This window comes from Peromyscus californicus, unplaced genomic scaffold, assembly GCF_007827085.1.
Source record: "Peromyscus californicus insignis strain IS unplaced genomic scaffold, ASM782708v3 Scaffold_6__1_contigs__length_162567912, whole genome shotgun sequence".
In the NCBI taxonomy this organism is placed as follows: Eukaryota; Metazoa; Chordata; class Mammalia; order Rodentia; family Cricetidae; genus Peromyscus; species Peromyscus californicus.
Genome location: NW_026294584.1, coordinates 146,780,895 through 146,793,885, shown reverse-complemented (window position 1 = coordinate 146,793,885; position 12,991 = coordinate 146,780,895). Strand labels below are relative to the sequence as shown.

General features: G+C 45.2%; 1 protein-coding gene across 2 annotated transcripts in view; it reads right to left on the bottom strand.

The window, feature by feature from the left end:
- Nucleotides 1–6,978, bottom strand: part of Borcs5 (BLOC-1 related complex subunit 5) — an 80,616-nt gene extending 73,638 nt beyond the window's left edge. The window contains exons 1-2 of one of the 2 annotated variants that reach the window (XM_052720193.1): nt 6,689–6,978; nt 3,212–3,355 (exon numbers count right to left, since the gene is read on the bottom strand). In XM_052720193.1, coding sequence (XP_052576153.1) covers nt 3,212–3,355; nt 6,689–6,746 — 202 coding nt within the window. In that variant the 5' untranslated portion in view covers nt 6,747–6,978. The other variant, XM_052720194.1, reaches the window with a different exon arrangement.
- Nucleotides 6,979–12,991: the final 6,013 nt, after the last annotated feature.

Genomic DNA, 12,991 nt, shown 5'->3' with positions numbered 1-12,991 from the left:
GGAGGCTCTGCAACCAATCTGGCACCTAAAATCCAAACAAGCTCACACACCACACACACACACACACACACACACACACACACACACACACACACACACACACACACACACACGCCATCTCCCTGGGCCAGCTGTGATTTACAAAACAGGTTCTGCTACAATGGGAACAAGTCCCACTCTATGGTCAACATGTCCCGATACCACCTGAAGATGGGCTGGTGATACAACCAGTGATATAAGGCCAGGAATTTAAGGTGAATCCCAAAGTTTTCATCTATAAAGAAAAAAACAAAATAGCTCTCCTGGGGAAGTACTGAGGGGAATTGGACACTTATCATCGTTAGTCTACTCAATTGTCCTGTCTGCCTGTCTTTTCCAATTACTATCCAAGGGATTCCTTATTCACAAATGAAACACAAGCATCTGTAAACACTCACCGCTTTTGTTTGTGCCTGTGGTCTGGGCAAAGCCACACATTGCCATTCTAATCAAGTGACCTCTCTAAATTCCTTAGCCAAATCCAGATACATACTCAGAGTCACCTGCCCCTCACTAGCTTTCCTCTCCTCTATAACTATCTCAATGTAGTTAGATGGTGGCAAAGCCCTGATTATAGCCTAGTTACTAAGGTAATCAAGTCCAGGAGCATCACTCTGCAAGGCACTCACTTATATCCCACTCATCACTCACGTTCAAGGTGGATGACCTTAACTCATGTTAGCTTCCCTTAATACCAAGTCTTCTCCTAGATACTTTCCCTACTAGTCAGTTTATTCTCATGTGAATCATTTCAAATAATTAAACAACTAATCCCAGAAAATTATTAAGTATATCTTAAACTCTGGTTTGCGTTTAGTGTTTCCCTAAGGTGAAAAGGTCAAGAATAAGTCACGAAAGACTAGTGAAGGACTGGAAGACTTTGGGAGTCAGAGGATGGAGAGGACAGGAAGCAGGTGTGTGGAAAGTGACTGTGGACAGTACTCCATGCAGATCCAGGAAGGGTGGAGGGTACACTATCAATATCCAGCTGTTACATTTCTCAAGATTGGGCAAGTCTATGTGAAGGGAGAAATTTCATTAATGTTGGCTTCATTGGAGAATCACGTTACTCCGCAAGATAGGGAAAATGAATGAGAAGATGGGTAAGTAACAAAATACAATATGTTCTCTTATAGAGTAGAGGGCTTATCAAAGTTTCATCTCATGGCCAGTGCAGGGGAGAGTGAAAACGTGAACGGTTTCATTTGTGAAGCAGACGAATTGCTGGGAAGAATACGATATATATAGATCACCTGGATGTGCTATTTGTTTTTGTTAGCTGCATCCCGGAAAGGTGTAACTAATGTAGGACCTGACATTGGTGAAGAAGTCTCAAGCAATCTCTTTCTGCCAGATGTCTGATCTTGCACAAATCACTTAAACAAACTCAATGATGCAAGAATTACAAGAATGGTATGTGTATGGATGTGGGGCCAGGGTACATTTTAATACAAATAGCTACTAAGATGCTTTATTTGAGTCTGTTACACCAGCTTGCTCTTGTCTAGTTGTTTGTCAGATCTAAGGTTCATACTGAAACTTACTCCCCACAAATCATAGGCTAACGGGATTTGGAGGTGGGGCCTTTGGAAAGTAACCAGGAGAGGAGGTGGCCATGAAGGTGGAGCCTATGACTGCATGAATGGCTTTATTTGGAGAGAAAGAGAGATCAAGTTAGCAGCTTGCTCTGCCCTGTGAAGTGTCAGCCTCCTCCGGGTCATGACCCAGCAGGGAGGCTCTCAGCAGATGCCAAGAGGATACCAGAGCCATGGTCTTCATTGTGAAGGGTAAGGTAAATTAACCTCTTTTCTTTATAAATTTCTCAGTCTTTGATATTGTTATCAAAAAAAAGAAGAAGAAGAAGAAAGATTCAGGTTAACTAAGCCACAACCCTTATTTATGCTCATTATTGCTTAGGTTTTATTTGGGGTGTTTTGTGGGGGGTAGAGGCAGGGAATCTGAGTAACTCACATAGCAGAAGCTCCATCCAGTTAATAGAAAATCATTTCCAGGAATAGGGAGATAGTTCAGTCAGTAAAATGCTTCTCATGCAAGCATGAGAACTTGAGTTCCAGCCCCAGAAACAACATAAAAAATGGAAGTAGGAGCACATACTTGTAATCCCGGGCCTAGGTATGTGTAGACAGGCACATCCATGATGCCAGCTGGCCTAGCCTAATTGGCAAGTCCCAAGTCCCAGTGAGAGACCCTGTTTCAAAAAACAAGGTGGATGGCTCCTGAGACCAGCACTGGAGGTTGACCTATGGCTTCCAAACATGTACACACACAACACTCTCACACACCCACACAAAAGATAAAGAAAATAAACTCCACTTAATGGGGAAATACGAAAACAGTAAAGTTATAGTCATCATATAAAGCATCTTGAAATATGCTAATCAGGTAGGTAACCTCTCCTCTCATAAGCATACTTTTCTCTCATGCAAAAAAAAAACAGTTGCCAGAATTAATTACCAGTGCAGCAGTGGTGACAGAACTTTTCTATGAGTCTGAACCAGTCAGGCCATACCACAGTCTAAACCACAAATAATGAAAATCTTTTCATGGAAATATAACGGGGAAGGGCCACCTCCAGTAACACTGATTCATTCATTAATTTACTCGATCCTTATTTTATATCAGGTTCTATCTCGGGTGCTGGACTTCAATAGTGGAAAGAAACAGAAAGTTCCTGTCATCTGGAACTCACATTCTAATAGAAAAATACAGACAGTAAACCAGCTGGGCTGGCAAGATGTCTCAGTGGGTAAAGACACTAAACCTGACTTGATCCCCAGGACCCACATGACAGCAAGAAAGAACACACTCCTCAAAGTTGTCCTTTGACCTCCATATGCAAGCTGTGACATGCACACACACACACACACACACACACACACACACACACACACAAACAGATAAATGTAAAAATGTTTTCTATTTTACAATAGGTCAGAGGTGATTAAGTGCTACAGAACACAAAGAAAAGGCAGGGAAAGAGACTCCAATTTCAGACAGGGCAGTCAAGGAAGACTTTTCAGAGAAGATGCCAATTAGGGAAAGACCTAAGAGAGACAAAAGAGTAAGGCATACAGATATGTGGGGAAAGAGTAGCAGGGCCATATCTAAACCTTCCCGGCAAGTCCAGGTAATACAGGGTATAACCTCTCACCTTTTAAAAGGGGCTGGAAGGTTGGAATCTCTTGCAGCTTGATGACATCAGGATCATTGCTGACATTCCTGGAGGCCTGAGAGCCCTGAGCTACCACCACAATGTCATCCATCTTGGCCCGATGTTTAGCTGGAGATGGGGTCACTGCAAATCAAGTGACACAGATCAGGAAGTGCATGATGGGAAGCCACCATTGCCCACCAACATAGTCACTAGAAAGAGTAGTTCACAGTATACAGAGGTTTTTCTGATCTTAACATACATGCTTCTCGTCAAAGCCATCCTTATTTAAAATGATAAATTACTTCTCCCAAGAGTGGTAATGGCTACTTTTTGTATTTGAGATGTTGAAGTGGATTAAGGCTTAAAAACAAACAATAACAGCTGGGTGGTGGTGGTGCACACCTTTACTCCCAACACTCGTGAGGCAGAGCCAGGCGGATCTCTGTGAAGTCGAGGCCAGCCTAGTCTATAGAGTGAGATCCAGGACAGGCACCAAAACTACACGGAGAAACCTTGTCTCGAAAAACCAAAAAAACAAAAGAACAACAAAAACCTAAAAGTAAATGCTAGTGTGGTGATGAACACCTTTAATCCCAGCACTCCGGAGGCAGAGGCAGGCAGATCTCTTTTGAGCTTATAGCCAGTCTGGTCTGCATAGTGAATCCCAGAATAGCCAGAGTTACATAGTAATACTCTGTCTCAAAATAAATAAATACATAAATAAATAAAACTAAACAACAAAATACTATGGGGAAATGTAATTCAGCTGGACATAGTGGCTCACATCTCCTTCCTTGAGGTAGAGACAGGAAGATTAAAAACTCAAGAACAGGGGCTGAAGATATGGCTCAGTGGTTAAGGACTGCTCTTCCAGAAGACCCTGGTTCAAGTCCCAAGACTCACATGTTGGTTCAAAACTATTTGTAACTCTAGTTCTAGTGGACCTAGTGCCCTCTTATGGCCTCCTCAGACACTATATACATGTGATGCACAGACATGAATGCAGGCAAAACACCTATACACATAATAAAATAATATACAGCATTGGGAGCATAGATCAGCCTAGAGTACATGAAACACCGTCTCCAAGGAAGAAAAAAATGAATATTTCTACGTAGTGGGAGCTGGCATAGGCAGACTATGGGAATTTCTATTTTCTTTCTTTTTTGTGGTGCTAAGGACTGTAACCAGAGTTTCTCGAATACTAGGCAAGGGCCCTACCACTAAGCTATGGCCCTAGCCCAGGACTTCTATTTTCTATTATATATACATTAAAAAACCAAAACTCTCGCACATATAGAAACATATAACATGTATGAAATTCTTGCATAACCAAGCATTTTATTATTATACACACAAAAGCATAGGCAGATTTTTTTTAATATTTCCTATATGTAGATTTTTTTAACATCTCCTTTTTTTTTTTTTTTTTTTTTTTTTTTTTTTTTTTTTTTAAAGATTTATTTATTTATTATGTATACAATGTTCTGTCTGCATGCATCCCTGCAGGCCAGAAGAGGGAGCCAGATCTCATTACAGATGGTTGTGAGCCACCATGTGGTTGCTGGGAATCGAACTCAGGACCTCTGGAAGAACAGCCGGTGTTCTTAGCCTCTGAGCCATCTCTCCAGCCCAACATCTCCTTTTTTTGATTGTCCTGATCTCCTGATATATGTCCATAGTTTACAAATGAAAGAACAAAATTGTCTGGGACTTGTCCAAGGCCAACAGCCCTAGAAACAGAGTTAGGAAAGGCACTGAAGTCTCTGGGTCCTTGGGGACAAGGACTCTTCTTAGTGACACAGAATGCAAAGCTAACCAGGTGTACTGAACAGAGCCAGTTTAGCCAAAACCTCTGGTTTCAAACCCAAATTATAAGTCTATTCCTAAGGCTCAGTGAGCCTTAGTGCAGCATTACCAGGGCAACATTCAGAAAATTGGAAGGGACTTCTGGGGCATGTCAATTTCAGGTTCCTTGGGAGGGAAGAGGTTCAGTCCTCCAGGGATTCCCTAGAACAAGACTTCCCACCCCAATATTTTCCTGGTTAGAACAAGAATGAATCCTTAAAGTGTCTTATACTCAAAGGTTCTAGTAGGCAATTGGTATACTCAGGCTCATCAGTCAGATCTGAGGATACCACGGAAGTACTCCGCCTTCTGGAAACTAGCCTCTCCTGATGCTTGGAGTTTGTCTTGGGGGCGGGGCGGGCACCAGGGTGGGGAGAAGGGGCTGGGAGGGGTGTTCTGTTACTTTTATTGCTTTTCAGGAACAGTTTATCCCGGCTTGGTAATTCATCTAACATTTTACAAAAGCAGTACCAAAACATCTTTCCTGTTATAAATTACATGATTCCTCCTTTCCCCAGACTCCAAAGGAAAGGGGACTTCAAAGCATTCTAGTCCACCTCTATTATTTTATGCATAAAATGGATAAAGATGTGTGTAAAAATGGGGCTACTATAAATACTACACATAAACATGTGTAAAGCAAATTCTATCAGAAATAAGCCTATGCTGTTGGTTCCTGGATGAGCAACTGTGTTAAAGGACGCCAAGCTCTGTCCCCTGAACTATGCTTTTGGCGGGGCATAGAGGCAAGAAAGTCAGAGATGGCCATTACAGCGGTTTTGTTATCTACAGACATGACACTCTGGGTCTTCCAAGGAAACGCAACACAGCAAAGCTAGTAGATGCAAGTTCCCAGACAGAGGGTCTTGAGGGAACGGTCTGGAGGAATGCCTTCAGCTTGAATCATCCCCTACATCTGTTAGCTTCCACATTTCTGAGTGGCAAATGTTACCAAGTAGAGAGCCATTCTGAAGACTCTTTAGGTCAGAGGTCTTAACTAACGAGGCCCTGAGCTTATCCAGTCTAGTGCAGTTTCAGAGGTTAACTAAGTGGGAAACAAAGAAAAAAAAAGGACCAAATGGTTTTCAATTACCACTGTTTTATTGAGCACTCACTACAGGTCTAGCACAATACTCTTCCAATTTCTACCTCAAACGCTTAGAGATCTAAAAAATGTGGACCACAGAAGATACGCCAGACCCTGCCTGCCATCTGACCAACTTATTAAAAACACTAACAAACAAAAAAACCACAGACCCGACACCTGAGTGGAAAAAGCAGTTTCTGGAAACATTTGCACCCAAACATTGAAGGTGACCGCCCAGCGCTCACAGGTCCCTTCTAAAAAGGAACCTCGACGCCCCGTTTTTGCAGGAAGCCCGATCTTAGAGGTTCTGAGTATTATCCATCCACAGTGAGCCAAATCTCGGGCGTCAGTGCCGAGTCCTGGAACCGAGCGTTCACGAGGTCGTCTTTTAAAGATCAGAGCGAAGCCGAGCGTGCGGGTTTAGGGGACCCGGGCTGGGGGGGAGGCCACGCCTTCTCTGTGGTACGGCACCCGGTGGGCCCACCACGCGGGGCCGCCCGCTCCGCAAGCAGCGCCCGGGCGGGAGGTGAGGCACCGACCTGAGGCGTTCAGATCGCCGGGGCGGCTCTCGGCCTCCGCGCTCTGCTCGCTGCCCATGGCGCCGGCAGCGGAGGGACGGCGGGGTAGGGGCCGGGGAGAGCGGGGAGGCCCCTCGGGGCCACAGGCACGCCGCTCGCCTTCCCGAGGGGCGCGCTGACAGGAGGCTCGGGACGCCAGCGGGGCCACCGCTGTGACCGGCGGGCGGCGCTGCTGTCATTCACTGGCTCAGACGCCGAAACTCGCTGCTTCCGGGACGCCGATTGGCGGCACCGGCTACGCGTAGCCGTCAGTTCCGGGTTCGGAGGTCCCGCCCCCAAATCCGAGGGGCGGGGCGGGGAGACGCGCGCTGGAGGTTGGGGCGGCTCTGTCTTAAAGGGCCAGGACTCCTGAAGGCCAAAGGTGTCCAGAGGGTAACTCCCTTTTCTACCGAAGACACGTCACCTTTAAGAACCAAGGTTAAGCACTGTGATCCTGATGATTTTCGAACAACTTTGCAAAATGGACTGGGTTTTTATTTTTGAGATAGGACCTCACACTGTATGTATCCCTGGTAGCGATCCCCCTGACTCAACCTGGGATTATAGAGGTGAGCCACCACGCCCGGCAAAATAGGAATTTTTACCCGTTTTACCAATGTAGAATAAAGGTGGTCTGTAGACCTCAAATTTCAATCCACACTAATACAGAAGCAAAGCTCTTTTCTAAACTTTGAAAACGGGGTTTAGCAGTGGGCGACCATACAGAAAATGCCAAGACACTGTAAAGAAAGGAGCTAGAAATGAGAGAGAAACTGTTAGTGCATGCTGCTTTGCGTCTCTTGAACGGGAAGTGCACCCAGGCACTTTCTGAGGCTCTTGATGGTTATTGACAGGTCACTATGGAACTACCAATGGCCAGGAAGATGTACAGATAATACAAAAGAGAAACTGCTTGCCTGAGCAAACCAAATATACAGGTAGTAACCCAACGCCTTCGGGGCGGGGGGGGGGGGGGGTCCCTCAACTGCTTCAACAAAGTACAAGCACCTGTCTCTATGATATATGCCTGTGTTGCTAAAATTCCTTCCCTAGGGGGAATATAAATACATCTACACCCTCCTACAGTCCCAACTACCACCAAAGTACATTCTGAGGAACCAATAAGTTTATTAGGCTTGTTTACAGAACAGTGGGTGAGGCGGAACCATGGATGACTTAAAAGCGGCTTCCCTGGAAGCTCAGCACCCAATATGGGGATCACTCACCCAACCCTTAGTGTGTAAACAGAGCCTCCACCCTTCACTCTCCACCTATAGGCTCCAGTCCCCCCCCCCCCAGGTAGTCCTCCACCCCCAAGGCCACCTGCAATAAAGGCAGAATTGCATACTACCGGTTGGGCTGAGTGGCTCAGTCCTCAGAGTGAGGGTTCCCTGATCCTCCTCACCCCCTCTTCTTCTCTCTCCTCTTCCTCTTCTTCTCTCTCTCCTCTTCCTTTTCTTCTTCTCTCTCCTCTTCCTCTTCTTCTCTCTCTCCTCTTCCTTTTCTTCTTCTCTCTCCTCTTCCTTTTCTCCTTCTTCCTCCTCTTCCTCTTCTTGTTCCTCCTCCTTCTTGACTTTATTTGGAGCCGGGAATAGGGACAAGTGGGTTGAAGTACCAGTGGACACCAGAAGAGGGCACCAGAGCTCTGGGAACTAGAGGTACAGCCAGTTGTTAGCTACCGGGATATGAGTGCTGAGAACTGAATTCAGGCCTTCTTCAAGAGCAGTACACAATTGTAACTGCTGAGCCATCTCTCCGGTCTTTGAAGTATACACTTTAAATGGGTGGGTGTAATGTAATATGGAATTTAGTATGCCCTCATTTGCTGACTCAGCGTTAACTGGAAACCTGTCAGGTGCTAGGCACATGTTAGAGGTAAGAAGAAACGATTCAGCAAGACGTAGCCCTCATCCTTAAGAAACCTACAGTTCATTGACAAGAAAATGTAATGAGTGTTTGTACTGTAAGTTTTCTGCATTTGTGATTGGTGACTCTTATCATAGCAGCAATCTCTGTTACATATATCACTTTCATATATATGAGTCATATCACATCTTATGAAAAAAAACTTTTCTTTTCTGTGGTTTTTGTTGTTGATGTTTGAGACAGGGTTGCTCTGTAGCCCAGGCTCGCCTTAAACTCACAGAATTTTCTTACCTCAACCTTTCAAGTCCTGGATTATAGGGCTGTCCCATCATTCCTATCTTAGAAACAACTCTCTTGATTTTTCCAGTGAAGTGTTTTTATTCTTGATCACACAGAGGTGTGATACACCCAAGACTGAAGTTTTCTTATTTTCTTCGTGCTGATGCCTCCTCCAGGCTGCCTCTTCCTCCTTATATTACCCAACACATCCATCCACCCAGTCTCCCATCCAAAAATCCACTTGCCTCACCAGTGCATCTAACTAGTTGCTAAGTCCCGGAGAGCTTGTCTCTTTAATTTCTCCTTTGTTTCCATGCCCAGTTCAAATCATTTCTTAGAAGTCAGAAGGCCTCTGACCTCACTTTTTTCAATCCATTCTCCATGTAGCAAGAAGAGAGAAAACTAATATATTCTGACTAATATTTGTTTTTTCCTTAATGTACAGGCAACTTACGGGCCAGATAGTCTGATCCCTGAGTGGTCTGTTTCCTCTCTCTGGATTACTCAGTTTTTTGTTTTGCTTTGTTTTTTTTTTTTGGGGGGGGGGTTGGTTTTTTTGTTTGTTTTGGTTTTGGTTTTTGGTTTTTGGTTTTGTTTTTTGTTTTTCAAGACAGGGTTTCTCCATGTAGTTTTGGAGCCTATCCTGGATCTCCCTCTGTAGACCAGGCTGGCCTCGAACTCACAGAGATCCGCCTGGCTCTGCCTCCCGAGTGCTGGGATTAAAGGCGTGCGCCACCACCGCCCGGCTATTACTCAATTTTTTGTTCCTCCTCTTCCTCCTTATCTAGCTAGCTGAGCTTCTCCTGTTTGGATCTAACTTATATGGCTCTTCTTGGAAGACCATCCTCTGAGATTCCTTAGTTAACATCTTCTATCATACTATCTGTGTGTCCACAGTCATTGATATATCTATCTTGCTCACAGAACTTGCAGCATCTTGAGGTCAGACCCCCTGTCTTATTGATTTTTCTCTTGAGGTACATAACAGATATTTTTCTAATAAGACGCTTATTTTTTTTTTAAGTGCCTCCGTGTAGATGAGAGTCCTAACTCTTAGGGAAGAGGATCAAAAATCCCTTCAGGTGCTAGACCCAGTGAGATACACTTGTGATGCCGTGGGGATCAGAGGGAGCCCTGAGTGAATGTGCAAGGGGCAGATGAAGCCCTGAGTTAATGTGTTGTTGACATGAGCACACCATGTCAAGGATCCCAGTGCCTCAGACCCACGGGAGTAGCAAAGCCTTCGAGATGAGCCTCCAAGGGATGACAAAGGCTTTCTCTGGTCCAAGTTCGAATGCTGTGTATATAGAAACTATCAACCCCAGGTTCCTCCCTCAGGATGGCTGCAGCCTGGAACTGCTCCCTACAGAGCCTTTCTACCAATATAAGCTAAGTCTGCCTCCTTATTCAGCTGTATGCACAGCCCTCCCTCCTCAATCCAGAGCACTTACTCTCTGGGTTCTGTTGCTGTTGTGGTCCTCCACTAGAGCAAGCTCAGCCTACTGGATCCCAGCTTTTCTATACATGTGTCTGTGTGTCTGTCCTACCTTCATTCTCTCATCATCCCAATTGGGTTTGGAGGACCCAGCAGGGCAGAGTGTAATATTATCCCAGCACTCAGGAAACTGAGGAAGAAAGGTCTTGAGTTCAAGGCTAGACTAGGCTGCATTAAGAAGACCCCATTTCAAAAACATAACAAAACCTCACTGTGCAATGAGGTAGCAATGGATTTGGTTTCTATTTAAACATCTGTTTCATATCAACAGAATTGTGAAATGTTTATTTTATACTTTTCACTATTCTGTGATTTGAAAGTAGAACCTTGTACATGCTAGGAACGTGCTCTACCACTGAGCTATATAGCCGGTTCTTAATTTTTTTACCTGATGGAGAGATTATTCAGTGATTAAGAGCACTTGCTATTCTTGTAGAGGACCTGGGTCTGGTTCCCAGCACCTATAAGGTGGCTCATAACTGCTATAATTCCAGTTCCAGGGGATTTAATACCTTTCTTGGTCCTTCCAGGGTACTGGGCATGCTCACACAACATTCAGGTCAACATTCATATACATAAAATTAAAAAAAATTTTTTTGAGACAGGGTCTCATTATATATCTCTGGCTATCCCGGAACTCCCTCTGTAGACCAGGCTGGCCTCAAACTCTCAGAGATCTGCCTGCTTCTACTTCCTGAGTGCTGGGATCAGAGGTGCGTGCCGCCATGCCCTGCAAAAATAAATCTTCCAAAAAGTGTTTAATAGGCAGTTGTTAGCTGCCTGCTGTGCGTGCGGCAAACCAAATTTGAGTCCTCTGGAAGAGCAGTATGAACTCTTAGCCACACAACCACTTTTCAAGCTCTTGATATTTTTATTTTGTATTTTGAAACAGGGCCTCACTAAATGGCCTGCTAGCTGTACCATCACTCTGTAGCCCGGACAGACATTAAACTTGTGATCCTGCTGTCTAATCTTTAGCTGGGATTACAAACCTGTGCCTCCGGTCCAGCTCCCGGAAGTTTTGTTTAGTCATTATTTTCGTCAGTGACCTTGGTTCCCTGCTGTAATTGAGACGTACAACACACGCACTGTCGCAGAACACTAAAGCCGACGCTTCTTTGTCATTTGAGACAGGGCCTCCTGAAGTCCTGGCTATGCAACCACGATGGCCTGATCTTCCTGCTTTCCCATCTTGAGTTTGGGGCTTATGAGGCAGGTGTGGAGACACCCTGTAACCTGAAATTTCTAATGGTGGGGAGCTACCTGGTTCCACCCCCAACCATATCATCTACAGAGATGGGATATGTGTAGACGGAATCTTGTTGCAGCAGGAAAATTATTCCAGTGCCGTAATTAATCCACACCGGAGTGTAGTTTCCCTTGGCAACCCTTTGGTACCAAGCCGTGGCAACATTACTATAACTGGAAAGTGGGTCACCGTCTACCTACCGCAAGGTGGTTTCACACAATGGACCGTTGTTCACGAGCTTTCTCTGGCAACGTATACCTCCTGCAGCTATTGGTTAAAGCTGGGTTTACACGTTGGCTGTACCGGCCTAGAATAATCATCTATAACTGCAGTTTGAAAACTTTCACACCAGCCAAAGTGAAGATGTTGCTGAAAGTTAGACCAAACTGCATCAGCGTGTCAGTGAGGGCTCATTTGTTTGGGGTTCTGTGCAAGCAGGGGTGAGGGGGCAGTGGGTGAGAGCTACTTTAACCATCAATGCTCGCTTTCCATTCATTTGGCAGCAAGTAGATTTTAGCTAAATACATTTAACGACTCTAACATACAAAGGGCTATGCTAATTGTTTAGGGATGCCATTTTAACCACGGCAAAGGACATCATTGCCTTCGTCGTTATTATCCATTCTCACAGGCAAATCATAACTGGACTAGCGCTCCTGTAATCCCTGCACTTGGCAGGTAGAGACAGGAAGATCAGGACTTAAAAGTTCATCCCGGTAATCAGATCGGTGAATACCCTGACTGTCATCATAGAGCCTTCATCCAGTAACAGTTGGAAGCAGATCCAGAGATCCACAGCCAAGCACCAGGCCGAGCTCCAGGAGTCCAGTCTAAGAGAGAGAAGAGGGATTCTATGAGCAAGGGGCATCAAGATCATGATGGGGAAAAGTACAGAGACAACCAAACCAAACCAGAGGGAACTCATGAACTAGGCCCTCTGCATGTTATATAGCTTGATCTGCTTAAGGGGCCCCCTGGCAGTGGGATCAGGACCCATCCCTAGGACATGAGCGGGCTTTTTGGATCCCCACTGCCTATGGGGGAACACCTTACACAGCCTTGGTCCAGGGGAGGGATTTGGGCCTGCTTCAGCTGAATGTACCAGGTTCTGCTGTCTCCCCATGGGAGGCCTTGCCTTGGAGGAGGTGGGAATGGGGGGTGGGCTGAGGGGTGGGGGTGGGGCTGGGAGGGTGGAAGGAGAGAGGGAAAGGCATCTGTGGTTGGTATGTAAAATGAACAGAAAATATCTTAATAAAAAAAAGTTCCTCCTCAGTTACATATGGAGTTGGAAGCCAGACTGGTGAGAACCGGTCTCAAAGCAGCAAAAAAACAAAAACAAAAAACCAAACCAAACAACCCACAGCAACAACAACCACTCAGTAAATCCCCCCAAAGC